Raw genomic sequence first — 19,757 nt, forward strand, 5'->3', positions numbered from 1 at the left:
AGCTTCATGGAAAATGCCGTCAGGCGTTTTTCGATGAAGCTTTTTTCGTTTTTCGTTTTTGATTTCGCCTCCTGCTTTCCTTTCTCCTCACATTTCCCCACAGTTCACGCAAAACCTGAGTTTTATGGTGTTCGACCGTATTGATCAGAACTATCCATAGCCCGTGATGTGGACGATGGTCTGGGGTGACCACCGCTTCTCTCAGTTCCACTGCACCCTGCGCCAAACAAACTTGACGAAAATCGTAGATCTAAGAGCAACTATGTACAGATTGGAACTGAGGAGAAAGTGAAGATCCTTCGACAAAGGATCAAAATCGGAATGAAGTTATGTTTGCTATCAATGCCATCAATTTCTGATCTATGAGTCGTCAAAGATTTTGATCTACGAGTCCTCGTCCTACAGGCGAATGGTCGAGGACTACTGAGGTGTTTTCAGGAGCCTATTCAAGTGAAACCAGTGAATGGGCTGCTAAGAGGAGCGCAGCGTGTACAGGAGTACAGGAGGTGGAGTACTAACCTAGAAACTAAGACGGTTTTCATCGTGATCGTGGCCTCCTGTCTCCACACCTTGACCTCAACGTTTTTCTTCAAGTTTTAAAAATACGTCAATTTCGTGACACCCTGCTCTTAGGCCCTAATACTATCGCTTAATGATTTTTTATGAAGTGACACACTCTATTATTTCTGTCATTTTTTTCATCAGAGGCAAGGTGTACAGTATACCATCGGTATTATTCAAAGAATAGAACAACATAGGTGAGTTTTGTTGAACCGAATGCTGAAAGAAGAGGCAGTATTAACAGTTTGAGACTTTTTAAAACAGCTCCGGAAAAAGCTGCTCGAAATAAGGAGAGGAGTTGTCTAGCTGCCTTATTCTCAATAAAGTGAATGTTGACGAGGAAATTGTCATGAAAACGATGTCACAGCTTTGGTCCATGGATAACCATTTGGAAACATGATTTTACAGTCACGGTTTATATGAGACTTAGCAGCCTGATGCACAGATGTTGACTGAGACGAGGCAACATGACCATTCGTCATTGATTGCATGCTTCGACGGGTGCCTGACCGATGGCAGGTTGACACTGGACATCGTGACCGACCACTACTGCTCGGGGAACGTAGTGAGTGTGCGGTTGAACAACTTTTTTAAAGGCATCACCCAAGGAATCAGAGGTGGTACGGATTTCAGGTGGACTATTTGTATACGGGATCGTAGATTACGGGGAGGAGGGTGATTCCGTCCATTTCTTCCTAATTGCAGTAAAATGAACGGCCCGGGAGATGCGGCGCGTGTACAAGGCTGACGCGCTCCAATCGAACTCATTGTAGAAAACAGCGCCCGGAAACGCATGAAGCCGCCTCTTCCGGGCCTTTTTTCACGGCGATTAAGAAGAAATGAGCGGAATCCCGTTTCTGCAATCTGCGATCCTGCATAGTCTTTGACCGTTAGAAATCCATATCACGTCAAATTCGTGGGGTGATACCTTTAAGCTGACATTTAGCTATCACACTTTGAAGCGCGCATGCCGCCAAAGCGCTGAGAGCCTGGAAGGGTGCAGCGGAAAGTTTCCCTATCCTGAATCTTGACCCATTCAGCTTTCGCGCGATGAGCCATGCAGTTACTGTGAGGTTGTTTGCGTTTCCAGTTCCTTTCTGAGCGCATGGGAGTAATTTGGTGTGCTGAGCACGAACATGGTGTGCGATGCATCTGATGCACAATTTTGCGATTTTTTTCTTGCAAGCCGCCAAGCATTTCAAACTTTTTCCTATGCACTCAAATCCTGAATGATTCGGACAATCTAAGGGTCTACAAAATTTGATGGAACACACATTGGATTCATAGTGAGTTCCGACTGCTGAATTTTTCTATTCCCGAGGGGATTTATTAGTGGAAAAAGAAGAAATGTTCGGTTATCCCATAAATGAAACGATCTATCCATTTGCATTAATTAAAGTCTGAGAGGAATAGCAGACGTGCAATGAAAGTGACAGAAAGATGGAAGAGGATTGTGGAAGATGAAGTAGAGGCCGTTTTAGACCTCAAAAATGTTTTTAGCGTTAATTCTGTTGGATAAAGCAAGTATAGAATATTCCAATATTTATGGAATGACCCAATATTTATGAAAGCCCAAGCCCTATATGCCAAATAAGTGCTGAATATCCCAAATAATAGAATTTCTGAGCTTGTTTCAGCCTGCAACGAGAGCAATGCACTAATCGTCTTTTTTTGCGTTGTTTTCAGCGATTTTTTTTTCTTTCCTCACTGTTCCTCAAATAATGTTCCGCGGTCAATGGATTCGGACCAAACTTTATCCGCAGACGATTGGGTGAACACCGAGCGCAGATTATAATAGGCTACTCTTCAAATGCAAATATTGATTGAAATCCGATTATTGATAGCAAAACCGTTCGAATTAGTATGGCTTATCCGGTCGTATCAATTTCATTGACTTTACTACTGTAAATGCCGCAGAAACCTTTGAAAACCAGAACTGTAGAACACGCTGACTACTAATATGGTGATCATTTGACACGAAGATATATGGACTTCATCAATTTATTAATTTTTAAAGACATACCTCTTACGTTCAAAAAAATTAAAAACTGGAGGTTTGAAAGAGTGTTTATGCAGTAATTTCGTGAATTGTCTTTCGTTTACTTGCACATCTGTTCACTTCATGCCTTTTTTTGGAGGAAAACTGAAAGTTTCTATCCAGAGTTCACTGAATTGAGGACACGATAATAACATTCGTTTCATCGAGAAGCTTTTTTTTTTCTAAGTGTTGTAAAATTGTGCTAAAAATTTCTGCCGGTGAAATGTTCAATTGTGAAGGCAGAGTTTTCTAGAATAACAAGAAAAATGAACATTTGAAAATGACCATTTTGATAGTGTTCGAAAAGTTTTCTTTTTTCTTAAATGGAAAAATTAACTGAAAGCTTAAGAAGTTCTGTTACTGCTATTCAAAAGAAGAGAAAAGGGAAAACAAAAAAAAATCACGGAGAAAATCATTCTTTAACAACATCCTGCATAGCTCAGATATGGTTCGGAACCCTTGACAATTTTATAGTGAACAAAATGTTTTCTCTGGAAATTTTTAAACTTTACTTTAGGGTTTTTTAGACTTGGGAAGCTTTTATAATTCACGCTGTTGTTTCATTCATTCAGCGGAAACTCATCATAGTGTTTCCCGCTAGTGTTAGAAGAACATTTTGCACTTTTTACTGCACAGCATTCTCTTAGGTCGTCCTTAGCTACTACAATTCATTTATTATTATTTCTATCATTAGTATTATTTCTTTCGCATATTGCTCCGCTGCTTCGTGTTTCTTATATTGTTCGCTTCATTTTCGGAGACATTATGGCTACCAAGTAAGTATAAAGTCATGTTTTAACCCTCTAAAAATCTCTAAATTATCTGCAGGGTGCAGATAATTTATCTGTGGTTTACATAGCAGCACGTATGCGAGTGATTCTAGTTTTTTTTTCTTCTAGAAATTGAAAATCTAACGAGAGCACAAAATCTTTTGGTCATTATCAAATAGTTCGAACAAGCCTTGTTCACTGTTCACGAAAAAGTACTGCCTAAAAGAGGACTTAGGGGATAAGCCTCAGAGGATGCTAATCCATGGATGTAGATCGTCTAAGTAAAGGAAAAACGATCCACCTTTTTAACTTCAAAGCCTCTATCTTCTTCTTTGAGATGTTTTAGGGATAGTAAGGCCTTTATGTAAGGTACGATGCGCTGTGGAGATTTATTAAATTTTTTAGAAGAAAAATGAATTAGCGTTCTAGAATTTTCTAGAAGAGAAATTATTCTAATGAGGAGGGCATCAAAGGTCATAGTAATAGGAATTGAAAATTGAAATAAGAATAAGTATTGCCGATAGAACGCTCTGATCACATCTCCTCATTTCTGTATCCCTTAATATTTATACGTTGCAAATAAGACAAAGATTCCCCGCCGGCCTAGCAATGACGCTGCTAACCCCCAAACCTGCTGAACCAACGACAAAAGAGACGGAAAAAAAGCGATGCATTGGCCGTCGTAGCGGACAAAAAGTGCGTCCGCACCAACTGGTGCCTGTTACCGCTTGTGCTGGCGAAGCTTCACGATTCGAAACAACGCTTCAAGTGATTACATAGTACAATAAAAGTACCAAACTAAGACATAACACACATTTCACTTTCGTTTTCATTTCTCCAATGACAGGGTTCCTGAAGAGTGCTATCCTCACCGGATTTTGAAATTTTTCCAAACGGGATAGATGGAATAATTGAATGGACTTTTGAAAAGTCGTCTTGATCAGAATACTATTAGAATAGATCATCAACAAATGTATATTTATTGCACCATTTCTGAACGCACGGACATCATTTCCCCTGTGATTGTAATGCGTCTGGGCGGGCGTAGCGTGGTTGCGAAGAGATTCGGCCGCGACTGCGCACTCTCTACGATTCGAAATCCCCCTGCTCCAAATAAATCGATGATCTCACGCATTCGATTTGAACTCAGAATCGTTTAAGGTTTATTAGCGTATATGCAACTTGAACAATAATTTTTGAAGGTCACCATATATCCCACTCCGGTAGTTTTACCGTCCAAGACAAATCTACCACCACAGAAGAACCAAAAGTTTGGTTTTATCGAGGGCACTTTCGAACTATCGACCGGGCAGTCAAAGCCGAACCTCTAACGTGTGGTAAACGCGCCCACTTGTTATTTTGGCGTCGACGTCCTTCCTTGTTCCCTTTTTTGTTGAACTTACAAAATTCTCCTTTTGAATAGTTTCTTGCAACTGGTACTTACTTAAAGGTTTTTTTTTCTCAGAAGGAGACGAAAAAACTAAAGTTACACTACTGCTGTGTGCTTAACAAATTTTTAAATTCAATTTTCCTTAATTTGCTTAATTTCAAAAAAGCCAATATTATCCACAAATCACAGCGTGAATCTCTGCTTCCTCCAACTGAATTTACATGTATCTAATGGTTTTCCAAATACCCACCAATAAACTATTAAAGCTTATTTTCTATTCATTATCCCTAAATCACAAGTGTGCAGCATTTGCGAAACGAATCCTAACGGCATCGAGTTCCGTCTGAAGTGTCACTCAGAGAATTTCAGTTTCACATTCAAGATGGAGTGATTCCAGCATTTTCTGTATTCAGAACGAGACAAAACCTAAACTATATCAACAAGAGCCGTCTTTATCTTATATCTAAACGTTTTTACAGTACCGCTACTTAACACCGATTCCGTAAATTAAACTATGGACTTCGAAACTAAGCAATGTTATAACCTCAAAAAAAAAGGAAATACTGCCGTCCACTCATTTTCAGGAAGGGGTAGCAAGGCTTCTAAGCGTTCTAGCAATCAGATTGAAATCAACTGAAGGAAATCTGATACTGCTTGCGCCTCTCGATATAGGGTCGACTTGAAAGTGACACAGGTCGACTAAGTGTAGATCAGATGAAATCAGTAAACGTGTTTATTGCTAAAACAGAATCAGCACGTCTAACATAAATTGGCAACTTACAGTTGATTAGTGCCTGTTGCCTGCCATTGAAACACATAACAACGAGGCAGTGGTGACCACACAAAGAGAGAGAGAAGAGAGGATGGGTATATAGAAACAGCTTGCCATAACCAATTAATATCAATCGACGTGATACGATGATGTAGGTTGGATTAACGAATGAAGCAAACATAAACAGACATATATGAACGTACGTTTGGAACACTGACATAACAAGTGCATCAGTTTAGCACGTAATCCTAATGACAAGCACGAGAGTGAAGAGACTCATAGTAGGGAAGACGGAGGTGGTCATCTGATCCGAAGTGGGGTCCGTAGTAGCACATCTGCATGGCCGCAATTTCGACAAAACCACACACAAATAGTTGTGCAGCAGTTCGGTCGAAATCTCGGGTAAGATCGATAACATCATAAGTTCCTAACAGATATAACATTTCAATCACATGTAGCGGAGAGAACCTAATAAGCAACAAAAAATACGAGAAAAAATGATCTTGAAGAAGGAAAATATATATGAGAAATAAACACCAAATACCACCACTTTGACAGAGTATCGCATATCGAATTACGAAACATGGAGCAATGTGTTAAAATGCGCGATCGAACCAGAAAGAGGAAAATATGAAAATCTAGTATGTCAGCCTCCACAAATTATGTGACTCGCCATAGTACAATGCCTCTTAGTAAAATAAGCAGGATAGTAGATGCACCTTCACTGAAATACCTTCTATCTTCTTTCGAGCACTTTAAGTAAGAAAATCCTCTCCTACGAACATCTGAACTTTCGCTTGCGTCATACCACTAAAAGTCACTGCAGTCAATACATCTGTGTACTAACGCAAGCCAACATAAATCAATGAGACATTTCCAATACACAAGGAATGCTTGTTTCATTGCATTTGGCACATAAATGGCTCAACTCAGTGCCGAATACAGTGAAGAGATAGCATTTGAATAGTGATACTGTATCAAAAGAAAGGCCAACGTGTCCATATGAATCTCATGAATACACCATAAAATAGGCGGAAATATAAAGCGCAACTTGGGTCCGCAATTACGTACGTCGTTTGTAATGAAAGAGAATGCAAGGAGATAACGGCAACTATGATGCGGTAGGAAGAGAGTATTGTGAGGAAGGCAGTAGAACAACCTATCAAAACAACACTGGGCCTGGATCGCGCCGAAAGACGGGCGGTGCGTGGATGTAGAACCACCACCACACATACTTACATCACACTACTTGATAACATGTGAAAGCGCACAAATAGGAGCGAAGGACTGCAAAGTCCACGAGACTCTATAATACTTCGAGAAAAGACGACAGCTATACCCTATTCAGTCAGTGAAATCGGCAATTCGATAGTGAACAGAGGTATACGTATTCTAAAACGTATGCTAAATGATTGGATCACAACATATGCAAAAGAGAATATTTCGAATTTTTTGACTACATATATGATTATACTAGTGAAATCCAGCGATACGTAAACGAATGACTGCGTAAGAGCGGGAAAATTGGGACCACGCCGGCTGGACACCGCGCCGGACAGGACGCGGCGACCATTAGGTGAGGGCCTAGGCCGCCGTGGTGGCGCGCAGAGCGGGGCGAGGGACGGCGGTCGACCGCAGAGGCACGCGGCGGTCGTTCGTAGCAGCATCAAGCCGGCCGATACCGACTGTCCACGCATTTACGCGAAGTACATCACGTTGTTCGCATCGGGGTGAACCTGAAACATCTAATTTTTTTAGGACACTTAATCGTTCAAACTACCAAAACTTTAGTACGATATGACTACTCTTAAGGACGAAGTTCAAAAGAACAATTAAATCAGAGAAATCAGTGCACACCTGTACAGCCCTTGCCATGTTTGACAAAGTAGTGTCTTCAGAGGTGCCAGATGGCTGACTACCTTCTCCGGAATCGTGTTCTCTGTCAACCAGATGATAACGTGCCCGAAAAGCCACGAGATGAGCATAGTAAGCTGGAGCTGGTATCGAAACAGAACGCGTACATCGTACGTAAGTGTGGCACATCTGTAAGAAAAGATGTCCTTAGCATCATGAGATCATTTTAAGTCTAACAGAGCTCACCTGATATGTAAGTTGTTGTAGTTCATCAGCAGTGAGTTCATTGTCATCCCAGAGAACATGGTAGTGTGACGGTCGGGATGTCCCTTGGATACCTGCATGAGAACATAGGTAGAAGTCAAACTCTGTTGGGTGAGTAATTCCGACGTCTACAGTTGTTCCCGGTGGAATGTTGAACGCCTTGCCAACTTGATCCTAAAGAATCGATAGCATCCACAATCGTAGGTTGAAGAAACAAAAGGAACTTACCTTCTTATCAACAGCGAACAACCTTGTGTGATGGCGCTTTTGCACAGCAATGAACGTAATGCCCGGTTGATATCCACTTTCCAACATCATGCACGCTTCTCGCATTGCACGAAGCTCGTATTGTAAAACCTGAGACAGTACAATGAAAACTGTTGAAGACGTTCCGCTGTTGGTTAGTTAGCTCCGGTTGAAAAAAAAAAACACTTACATTGAAAAACTGTCCTTCCGACACACCATCTCGATATACAACAATGCGAGTAGGCTTGAACCGCGTGTTACGATAGAACTGGACCAACAACTCACGAACCATATATGTGAGGTCCGAAATGATCTCTTGACGATGTTGTTGCACGCGTACCGTAGCAGCATATCTCAACGAGAAGCGATTTATGCATGATTAGTATCAATGTTAATGGTGCAATGGAAGTCTGATAGAGAGTACTCACTGCATTTGAGAAAAATGAACAACAACATAAACATCTTTTTTCCTAGATTTTATTCAACTGTTACTAGAATCTTCGTACTCTGTATATACTTCAGAGAACACTTACTCTACTCCATTAATCCTGTAGATCATTAATCCTGTTAGTTTTTCACTGTTACAACACGTGAAGAGTAGAATTTCAGACTTTTTCATTTAGAGTATAATTTCAAATGTTGAAAAAATTAAATCATTCAGTATCATCATTAACGTTCCATGCATAGTTGCGTTAGTCGGGGCCAGTGCTCCGAGCCTCTACACTTTTGGACGGTTGGCGAAGAGAACCTCAATACTTGAGCTGCACTCCATGAGCTAGACCTCCTTCATCTGAAGAAGGTCCAGCTCTTCCGTAACGCACCCATGGCTTCAAGCAAGATAGAGCAGTGTCTCCACAGAAAAAAAAAACTTGATAGAAATCGAGCTTTTCAACCCCTTGCTGAAACGTGGCAAGAACTCGCGTCCTTTAAATTAAGTGTTTGGCAACGTATTTCTTTACAATTTGGGCGAATCCTTCACACAGAAAAAAATTTCAAATGTGTCACCTGCTTGGATGCGCATCCATACTCGCAACAACTGCAGCAATAGACGGTTTCCGGGAATCACCAGCAGGTGGATGAGTGATATCGCATCCAAAGAATATTACTGGAACAGGGACACGATCATCAACAAAAAATAATATAAAAAAGCAAATCCTTTTAAGCAAAATAAAATAGCGACCACAAACCTGGTTCGTTGAAGATACGTGGACGGACTGCGGGGAGAAGAATGCTATTTACACCTCCCAGTTTCACGTTCATTTTCAAACACAGATTTGACAACGTTTGTGGCGTAGTTTTGATGACGTTTTTCGCTTGTACGCATTGAGTAGCAATTCCGAGCACAGTATCTCCGACGCGTTTCACCTCAGCTGAAGCAATAAATAAGATTGAAATAGACTTCACTTTATTGCAAACTTAACAAAAAGAACATTACCGTATACAGGTGTCTTTCCAGGCAAGATAACGACAACCAGTTGGATGCCCGAAAATGTTTGTTTCAAGTACTTAAACATCGGTTCCACTTGATCTACTCCCATTGCGTATCTGTAATGTTGCAATATTGTACTAAACGCAAAGCAGTTACTCACAAAAAAAAGAAAAAAAAACTTTATAAAAAAAAGCATATATCTTCTTCCCAGTGGCAGTAATCAAAAATTAATAGTCGCATAGCGGAAAAACAGAAAAACAACTTTTGATAACATACTAAAACATTTCTAAAGAAAACAAGACATTCGCTTACTTGCAGAAGCACGGTTGTCCAACGATAGGCATACCGGCGTCATTTGAAATACGTTGAAGTTGTGCAGTAAAGTTACGCAAATCGTTCTCCTTCACATGTTGTTGTTGTGCAAAACATGCTATTGCCCAAACCTAAAAATAAACTTCAGCGCATGTACTATAATCAAAATAAAAATCCTAAAAGTAAACATACTTTGACATCAATACCAGTATGGAACTGTTTCCCACGCATATCCCAAACGCCCTGATTTGGCAGTGCGGTTGCTTTATTCCTACCCCCATACTGTAACTTAGGAGCTGATAGAACCCGCCCTTTCACCTCAGTCATGGCTGAGTTGATTGCAATACCGAACTCGTGGGCAAATGGATCTGCCGAAAACTCGGCTTTTCTAACCAAACTGGCAATTTCTCGCTCTCGCTCGGGAGCGGACCTTGCGGTAGCCTGCAAGTGATACCGTTCAAGAGCATATGAAGAAAGCAGTACTTAGGAAAACAAAAAAAAAAACCTTAATCATCGTTGACGTCTGTGTATCAGTCAACTTCTTGATACAACGCTGTCCGGGGACAACATGACATACTTCTGGTGGCAAATAAGTGTGCTTCTGCTCCTGTCCCACCTGTAACCACTAATTATGCACTGCTTAAAACCTTGTAGCAAACAAGAACCGCTTACCTGAAGACAAGGCAAGTGTGGATATTTCAGCTGAATACGATACTTGTCGTAAAAATACTTGGCAACAGTGCACTCAATTGTTTGTCCAGTCTCCAATTGAAGAGGAAAGCTGAACAACAAAGTTTCGAGGAACAAATTAAAAACTGTTTCAAAATTCAAAACACCAAATCTCATAGAGAAACTATAACAAATAGATGCACTGTACTACAGTGCATTTGCAGTGGGACACACCAAGTTGAGATTGGGTGAACTATTCTCTTCAAAGACAGCTTGAAATACTAAAAGAACTCAAAACTCACGTCTGTGTTTGCGCAGGTCGCCTCGTCACGTTGCATACACGGTATTTACGACGCATGGTGCCGCAGTGAGTGATCTCAATTTTGAGACCACGGATTTCCTTGGTGAACTTTACTCGCTGGGCATCCGAGAGAGCACGGCGTTCAGTGAGTGCCTGAAATGCACAAAATTCGAGTATGTGCATGATAAAATGGAAACCAATGTTCAAATAAAAAAGCACCTGAACAGGGAGCTCAAGAACTTCTGCCACGAATTCAATCACTGGCATTGATCGATAGAAAGCCGTAGCGGATACTATAGAAACAGAATTTAGAGGAGCAACAAAGACACCAGTATCGAAAGAAAGAACATACCATCGATATTAAGCATCATTTTCCATTGTGATGGCCTGACTGATTGGTGGAATCCAAACCAAACTTCACGACCCCCTCCTAACTTGCTCTCCATATGAATTTGCCCATGTTGTTGCGGTGGCTGGTGAGGCTGCGCTGGTGGAGAGAAAAAGGAGCGCCCCACAGGAGTGTACCTAAACGATGAAGCTCATGCAACGAAACTCTTCATCACAAAATATAACTAAACAGAACATAAATACAAATTTCTTGAAATGAAACGCTGCTAGACACATAAATGTTACTCACTTCAGACTTGGCAGATGTCTCAGGATCACATCCATAGCCTGAACAGCTTCGAAAGGCACCTGACGAACGCGGCCCTCCATTGCGTCCTCTAACGTGGACAACGACACTTGACCTGCCCACTTTACCGTAACCGTAAATTGCCGTTCCACGGCCGAATCACCAGGAAGGGTTACCTAACAAAGGAAGAAGTTTACCTAGAAATTGTAGACTGCAACTGTAGCACCTGCTTACTTCAAATTCCATCTTTTCTCTGCCAATAGGCAACGGTTCACGCGTATACATGTTCCTCTTCCCATCGTACACTGGCCTTGTCGAGCTAAAGTACTTGCCAAACGACCGGATCATGCAAAGGATGATCTCTCTGAAAAACAAATTTGAAAATCCATCAGAAAGCTTGCATAATCCTTTCTACATTAAGGTCGAAGCGGTTCTTCGTTCCAGTTTTCGAAGTCAGTTTTACACGGCTTTAGTTTAGTTTTTAGTTGTACACGGCTGATATTATAACAACAGGAATGCTCTATCCAGAACTCCCAATGCTTGGTGATATGTCAATCAGTAATCACTTTATGGAAGCTGGAAACTTGATTGTCGAACCAATCAAATCACTTCATTAACATACCTGTTGTCAATGAAGAGTCCAATTTTTAAAATGTTCAACATATTTTGAGCACATAGGAAATTCCATATACAAATATATTTATCTAATCTTCCTTTCTCTACTCTCTTCACGGAATCTTCCCTCGCGATCTTGCGCAGTTTTTCAGGCTGAAGAAGATTGCGATAAATTCGCACCTCATTTACGCAAACGCAAACTTTTTGACCATTTTCAATAACGTAAGTGTTGAGGTGTTCTGGTCTTAAATAAACCGGCTCTTCCCCATTTTGATTCTGTATATTACACTAAGAATATATTGGCAAATAAATAAATGATGCAGTTGGTTTTACAACCATTCACCTGTTCACCCTGCGTGGACATTTGTCTGGAGAAACGTCCACATGATAGTGTTGAATGGTACCACCGGGCATACGTACTGCAAAGTGGTTCGCTCGCAGAAGAATTGAACGTCCTTCGAGACCATGATTCGGTCGCCGTGGGCACTGGAACTGCACGCCACCAGAAAGTCTGAACAGAAACTACTATATTCCCTGAACCAAACGAGTCGTTTTCTTTGCTTACGCAGGAAGTCCGCTACCACTAGATGGCAGTGCCGCTTGTTGTGATCCAGCACCTCCCTGAGATGTGTCTGTCTGACCCGGTGGAACGCCTATAGGTGCTCCTGGTGCCAAACTTCCACCCTGGCGCGATGGCGCATCTGAGTACGACAGCACACCTGATGCGGAAAGCATAGACGCGGTAGTTTGAGCTGCGGAGAACATGTCCTAAAAATTCTTGGAGGTTAAATTGAGGAGGATAGTAGACATTTAAAAGAGCAACTCGCTCGCTGAACTCATGTAACTCGTAAATGATCTCGAACTATAACTATAACTGAAAACTCGCAAGCCCAACTGACTTGACGTCGTTCTATACCTAACGATAAATTCCTAACATGATTTCATTGTTTTCTGTATAAATTCATATAGTATGTGGATTTTTTCAAAAAAAAAAAAGAAAAGAGATAATCTCTTCAAAAACAACTATTTTGCATTAGTGACATACAAGTAACAATACGTCCAAAGTCAAATTATATCGATTTATTGGTAAAAGAGGTAATCCCAAAGTAGCATGCATATTCTAAATATTAATAACAATTGCAACTGATCTAAAGTTTTAACAACAATTGTACAGTTTCCTATCCTATGCTCGTCTTTGGTCTTTAACCTCAATGGTGGATGACAGGATGTGGTGCCGTAACTTATCGATTTAGTAAACCAATGTTTACAACACCACTTTCTATTAGAAAAAAGATTCTATTCAAAAAGAACATTTATATCTAATTTAATAAATCAGCGGTTTAGAATTGCAACCACCGAACAAGAAGCATTATGTTGGGTTTTTTCAGCGACTGTACATGCTATCAAACACAGATATTTCGTTCCTACTACTGGTTCCTTTCGCTTATAATGGGATAAATATTGTTGAATGTGCTTAATTATGTGCTTGTTAGCACTAAAACTACTGCATGTATCTGATAGGAACAATTCAGCATAACATAACAAATAAACACAAACACAAACCTGAAGGGGCGGTTGCTGTTGCGCAGGATGTGGGAAATGTGGACCTCCCATAAATGGACCTGGCATTCCTGGAATGTGCCCACCCAGAATACCAGGCATGTACTGCTGCGGTTGCGGAGCATTCCCGCCAGCTCCACCGCCAGCACCTAGCATGCTTACTGGCTCGTTGAATGAGAAACTATCTGAAAATAAATCAGAAATAGATGACAGAAGAATAAGCCACCATGTTCGGCTGTGAAGAAAGTAACGAAAAAGTGACACGATGTGCGTGCAATACTTACAAGCAGTCATCGAACTACATGGTTAATGACAATGCCGACAACAAAAAGGACTCACTCCAAGGAAGAAAAAAGTGCAAAACACAATTTCTCCAGAGAAACTATGCAAGAAAATGAGCAGAAAAGATGTGAAACTTAGGCGTGGTATTGTACAGAAAAAGATTCTACTTCAATCACAGTGAAAAATGTAGATTAGTAGAATCAGTAGATTTTTGCTATTGGAATGGAAGAATTTGTCTATAGTCACTTGTTGAACTTTCCTACATGCTAATAATTACTCTGTAATTTGAAGATTCTTCGACGTAGTTAATATTAGAAAACTGAAATATGACGATAAATGAAAAAAGGTATTTGTTGAGCAACACCAAGCTATCTGCGCCATACTACAAAATATTCCTTTTTATAAAAAATCTTTAAAGAAAACAAAATGACTGGAACTGATGAAGGAGTTGATGGTGACTAACACGATATTGCTATCGTACGATATGCATCGTGCCGCCTTCCACACCTGGCACGACATACAGGGCGGAGTGACGACGAAAAAACGCCGCAAGCCAACCACTCAAAGGTAATTTCACTGCTGGTAAATTTACTTCATACCTCTGTTGATTAAAACCTGCAGTTTACAGATTATGACACAAAATCGAAGAGTATTCCTACGAATAGTAGAAAATTATTAATGGGGAACTTCCTTTGTTCGGTTTGGGTTGCTATTATAATCTTCATTTGATCACAGGATACACCTCAGCACCGTTTGCGAGAACGGGTCAGAAACCATTCTCGCAAATGGTGTTGTTCAAACCTTTATAAAAACAGTTCGTGTCGTTTCCGACAAAAATCGACTTATTGTAATTTACACGTTTACGTCCAACAGATGTTGCTTAACGTTACTTCAAGTTATGTAGTAAATAATCGGTATATCCGCTCAAAACACTGACTCCGGAAAATGATTTTTTTCACGAAATTTTATTTGTTCTAAACTACTTTCATGTACGTTGAAAACGAACAAAGGAAGGTTAAAAACCAAATACATGTTTTTAGTTACAAATAAACTGGTGAGGAGACTCGACTAGTTATAACTGAGTATTAATAATCGTAAGTACAATTAAAATAAAATATATTAGGAATGATAGTAATCAGGAATGAATGAAAATTACCCCCTAACCAAGGTTTTGAAGACTTAACTAAACACTATCTAACACTAACAATTGGAACAAGTAAATGTGGCAGGACTAATCTATTACATTAAAAAGGCTTGGAACTCTCTTTGCTCTCCATTTTTGCACACTGCGATTTAATTTGCAGACGATTCAGATAGTTTATATTCAGATACATCCTCATAATGTGGCGATCGTGCCTACCTAATGCAGAAAATAGCGTTAAAATTGATAGTTCCTTATGCACGGCCTTAGCTGAAAAATGGAGTGTTCCAGAAGAGTATAGGAAAAAGGAGATAATTTCGAGAAGTATGAAACGTTCTCCAAATAGTTATGTAAAACAATTTAATATAGTCGGGTAAAAGGGAGTTGAAGGTCACCCCAAAAAGTGTTCTAATCACTACCTAAGCAGGTTTCTTGAGGTTTTAGCCACTAAACAGGTTTGAATTCTTTAATTACTACGCTAACTAACATAATTACCTTAATCGACTAATTATCTTTTTTATTGTCAAGTCATTCGTTGTGTCTTCTTTTTGGTTGGAGATTGACAGCGAAATATTTCAAAAAATCATCCTACGTAAGGTCGAATTAACAAGATTCCGCCTCCCGCTTGCATAACGGCAAAAATGGTTGCTGCTAATTTCGACAATTAGCTTGCTGATTGTGGATTGCTAAGGGAGGATCGACCCTACCACAGCAGTAAAAATCCTCAAGAAGCAGGCGAAAGAAAACGGTGAAGATGTGCACTGGAACTTCGAATGGCTGCAAACACAAATGCAAGGTAACTATGCAAATTAATGTAATTACTGAAACTACCAACTCTGTTTGGTGGCTAAGACTTCAACAAACCTGCTTAGGTAGCGATCAGAGCACTTTTTGTGGTGTCCACCCCTCCCCAGACTCCCTTCTCACCATAGCCGAGCCAAAAAAAAACTAATGGTTGATGTAATGATCACAAACTGAGTATTAGTTGTTCCCAATCAAAAACAAAGCATCTTAACATAATCAACTGCACAGTTAATGCGTTTTAATTAAAAAAAAAAACAGAATATGCATCTTAATTTCTCGACTCGAGGTGTATACACGAATGTGCGCTTTCGTTCGATAACGATTCCACGTAAATACTTTATCCTCACAGCTGCCTTTCTTAACGGACACAGAATATTAGCATGTATTTTTATGTGTGATTTTCAAATAACTGCGATTTTTGAAGGCAATAATACAATAAACATATGGAATGTGAGTGTAAAAATATGTGAAAAATATCACTGCGCTGGAAAAAAATAGTTGATTACTTGAAAAAAAGTAATTTCTTACTGATAATGACTGTCGTTTTATTGGCTCACGTTTGCTCTTTGAAATGTAGTATCAACCATGTTGGTTGTTTCCAGACATAAAAGTTCTGGATATTTCCAACCTGAATATCTACTTCTCTCTATTCATGCTTCTTTAATTCATCAACCTTATCTATATTTTCTGTCATAACAAAGAGAAAAGTCAGTGCTTCAAGAAAAAACTAGAATAAACATCAAAATCAGCATTTCTTGAGTTACTCATACTTATAGTTTGTCACATCTCTCGTCGTACACGCCTCGTACATCACTACATTTTCCCAGTTTCATGGTTAGTTCCTAAATCTTTACTCCACTTTGGTATTTGGGGAAAATGTAGCTTGGGGGGATGGGCACTCGCTGGCGCCCTTATTTCTGGACCCTCTGTTTTACTTTTTTCTCTTAGTAACTTTAGCTTATATGTCATAGATCCTATAAGACTAATTGTTAGATCTAAGCCCCGATTAATTTAGTTATTTACTTCCAGAAATAAGGGCGACACTGAGTGCCCCCCTCCAACTGCATTTTACCCTGGTATTTTAGTTCATTCTTCCATCATTAATATCGGAAATGGACATCGCAGACGTGTAAAAAGAAAACATATTAGAAATGGCAAGCAACCAACCTAACATACTCATAACCTGCTGTTGTTGCTGATCAATCCCAGCGGCCATTATGACGACGTGAAAGAGGGCAGCGAGACGAACACGAACAAAGGCGCAAAATGTGAGCACGAAACACGAGGTACGTTTGTACTGACCTGAAAATAAATTCTAATAAGATGATTTCGCTATGCAAATTAGTGTTGATTATTTGGTTCATTTCAGTTATAATCTTCGAAGTAATGTAACAGCAATAAGACTGCATGTTCTTAACAACTCTCGCTAAAACAACAACAAAAGTGAAGCGCTATGAACCTATTAAAGCAAAACAAGTTCTACGCCAATAAATGGAAGAAAGCTTGAATTTCGAGGTTTGAGCAGATTGTCAACACCGAGTTAAAAGTTACTACCATTGATATACACACAAGAACGAAAAAAAAATGATTTAAAACAAACCTATTTACTAGATAGGCAGATGAGATCAATTGTCGATGGGAGATCTTGTTTACTACTCCCAAGTCGACAAAATATCACAGAAATACGTTTAAGACGACTAGCACGCACTTGATGGTGTCAGTACATCGCCAGCGCTAGCTGCTCTGGAAAAAAAAATAAAGCAATGCGATGCTCAAAAATTTCGCTGGCAAACTCGGCCGTAGCCTGACGGAGCGTAAAATGCACGTAGTCATCTACACTGGGTTGCGATGTGCTGGAATTCGAAAACGATTCTCTTCACTCAAAAGGGACGAATCGTAAGCGAATAGTCATAGGAGCCCGAGGTCGCGTCATAGTGACATCGATCGACAGGTTGGTTACTTGTGCTAACCAAGACGTAAACTGTGAGATACGTATTGAGTGACCCCCTCCTTCCGACTTTGCAAAGTCCGGCACCATACAGTCCGATATGATTTCAATGGACATAAATGAGGAAGAAATATGCTCCTACGTCAAATTTTCCACGAAGAAATGAACACGAGAAAATGAAAAAGAAACAACATATGACGCAATGGAGAAGTTTCTAAAGTAAGTAAATCGGACGCCAGCATTTGTTGGTACCACAACCACGCTGCGCACCATGAGGAGTAACCGAGACGAAGTCAGAAGAAAAGCATCACATCATGATATCTTATGTTACTGCTTTTTCAGCATCCAGGTTTCCTCCAAAGCAGTCTTAGAAGAGAAATCAACACAATTTTACACTAAAGTGCGTACCACATATCTTAAAATAATTTACAAGCGGAAATGAGGTAAGTATGAAGTGAATTACTTAAGCTCTGTTAACCTCTTGCTAGAAAAGCTCAAATACTTCACCTTACAGCCCCGAATAGAAGTAGAAAATGCTCTGTCTGTGTGGTGTCAGATGATCCTGGTGAGATCTCAACTCGCCAGCTTCTGATCTTGGCTCTCGATTCTACCTAAGAAGCAGCGTAGAATTTGGAAAAATTTCCCAAGAAAATCAATCCTTCAGTCAATTCCAAGTTTCTGTTCAAAACTATACTCAAGCCTAACAATACGAACGAATAGCCGAACAATACGAATCAATAGTGAAACAAACAGGGACACTGACACACCGCACACCTAACGATCAGACAAAAGAAACTACAATTGCTTCCCCACCTCCTCGCATGAGGCTCCTTTCGTGCCGTGAAGTCCCACAGGGCAGAGCGATCAATATGGAGAAGTAATAAAGTGCAAAATCCGTTAACTGCACCTGCAGACTTCGGAATAAACCGGAGAACTCATTCGGGGAATTCGCGCGCATCTTGCGCCAACCCATGTAAAAAATCGATAATCATTGAGGGCATCGCATTCGACGCCGCCGAGAGGTGCCTTCCCGTTCCATGGTTGCAAAAAGGGCAGCAGGCTCTATCCGACTTTTCCCCTTGCACTTTCGCGAAAGCTACAACTATCACGACCAATGACCAATGAGAACACCGAGAAAGGTTTAGAAAATCACGCATACAAATGCCAAGAAAAGGCGAAAAAAGTAAGTAAAAAGTAAAAATGAAGAGGAGGGGGTGGATTTGAATGGAGTTAACGTTCTAGCTAAGCGCTTTTACTGCAGAACTTTAATTCAGAATCTAGCAACACCTGCTAAGTATGTACAGCAAGACGATTTGAATGTAATAGCAACCATGTAATGAGATTTATTATTTTTCTTTTTGGTTCGCAGAAGAAGAATTCGCTATTGGTCTCGACATCTTAAGTAGAAAGAAAAAGCGAAATGTGGGAGTTCCAGCAAACTGAGCCCATCAGAGTTTGCAGTCAGAGTCCGGCATGTTCATGCGGCTCTACGAATTGGTGACAACTATATACGTGCTATACTGTTATATACACTATGCCATTATTCATATACACGGTTAATCGCCGGTTTGTGCCGTCGATAATCACCAAATTCGTTGGGCCGCAATGTGGCAGCTGTGAACTCTGGCAACTGAAATGAAAGTAAGGGCGAGTGTAGAGCGGTAAGGAACTCTGCTGCGAGTGCACGGTCTATGGTTCAAAATTGCACGGCCAAACCTAAGGGCTTCATCGCTCTTGGATCGATAAACTAACACCAGAATTGTCTAAGAGGGCAGAGACACTAAGCTGATAGCTGGGCTTTTGTCGCAGGTGACTCTATGGGCCATGAATGCATTTGCAAACCTCAAACGATTCTCAATTGACATCGAATGCGTTCGCACGTTGGCTATGCGGGCTGAATAACTCTAAACACGTTAAATTTCATTTAAACTTAGAGGAAACAATGTCATTTTAGCCTGATGATTCTAAATAGTCTTGAGATACAATCCTCGTGACAGAATAAGCGGATCAGAAACGAAAAGACGCTTCGAACCATCGACTGCTGAGTCGCGGCGAAACCTTTTAGGTGATTTTAAACTTTACACTATCAGCGGATAAAATCACTTTGTACCTAAATCGCACACAAAGAAACGTATTAGACATTCATTTAAAAAGGCACAACAGACTA

The 19,757-nt window shown here is 40.3% G+C and overlaps 2 protein-coding genes across 3 annotated transcripts; both read right to left on the minus strand.

Annotated features, from left to right (window-relative positions):
* Positions 1 to 7,228: 7,228 nt before the first annotated feature.
* RB195_000091 (uncharacterized protein) lies at positions 7,229 to 19,319 on the minus strand (the record flags this gene model as incomplete). Of its 2 annotated transcripts, XM_064196237.1 has the most annotated exons (22): positions 7,229 to 7,267; positions 7,389 to 7,574; positions 7,632 to 7,823; positions 7,878 to 8,006; positions 8,086 to 8,248; positions 8,901 to 9,000; positions 9,083 to 9,265; positions 9,331 to 9,440; positions 9,637 to 9,767; positions 9,829 to 10,077; positions 10,142 to 10,252; positions 10,309 to 10,417; positions 10,608 to 10,759; positions 10,826 to 10,899; positions 10,959 to 11,131; positions 11,244 to 11,416; positions 11,475 to 11,604; positions 12,199 to 12,366; positions 12,421 to 12,623; positions 13,419 to 13,600; positions 16,810 to 16,944; positions 19,307 to 19,319. In XM_064196237.1, the coding sequence occupies 22 exons, from the start codon at positions 19,317 to 19,319 to the stop codon at positions 7,229 to 7,231; spliced, it is 3,105 nt and encodes a 1,034-aa protein (XP_064052118.1). The 2 variants fall into 2 exon arrangements, with proteins under 2 accessions (XP_064052118.1, XP_064052119.1); XM_064196238.1 differs by lacking the exon at positions 19,307 to 19,319 and having other exon boundaries at positions 16,810 to 16,822.
* RB195_000092 (uncharacterized protein) lies at positions 16,842 to 18,563 on the minus strand (the record flags this gene model as incomplete). The annotated part of the gene is made up of 5 exons (XM_064196239.1): positions 16,842 to 16,944; positions 17,243 to 17,297; positions 17,351 to 17,385; positions 18,098 to 18,201; positions 18,498 to 18,563. 5 exons carry the CDS (start codon positions 18,561 to 18,563, stop codon positions 16,842 to 16,844), a joined length of 363 nt encoding a protein of 120 aa, XP_064052120.1.
* Positions 19,320 to 19,757: the final 438 nt, after the last annotated feature.

This window comes from Necator americanus, chromosome IV (assembly GCF_031761385.1).
Source record: "Necator americanus strain Aroian chromosome IV, whole genome shotgun sequence".
Lineage (NCBI taxonomy): Eukaryota > Metazoa > Nematoda > Chromadorea > Rhabditida > Ancylostomatidae > Necator > Necator americanus.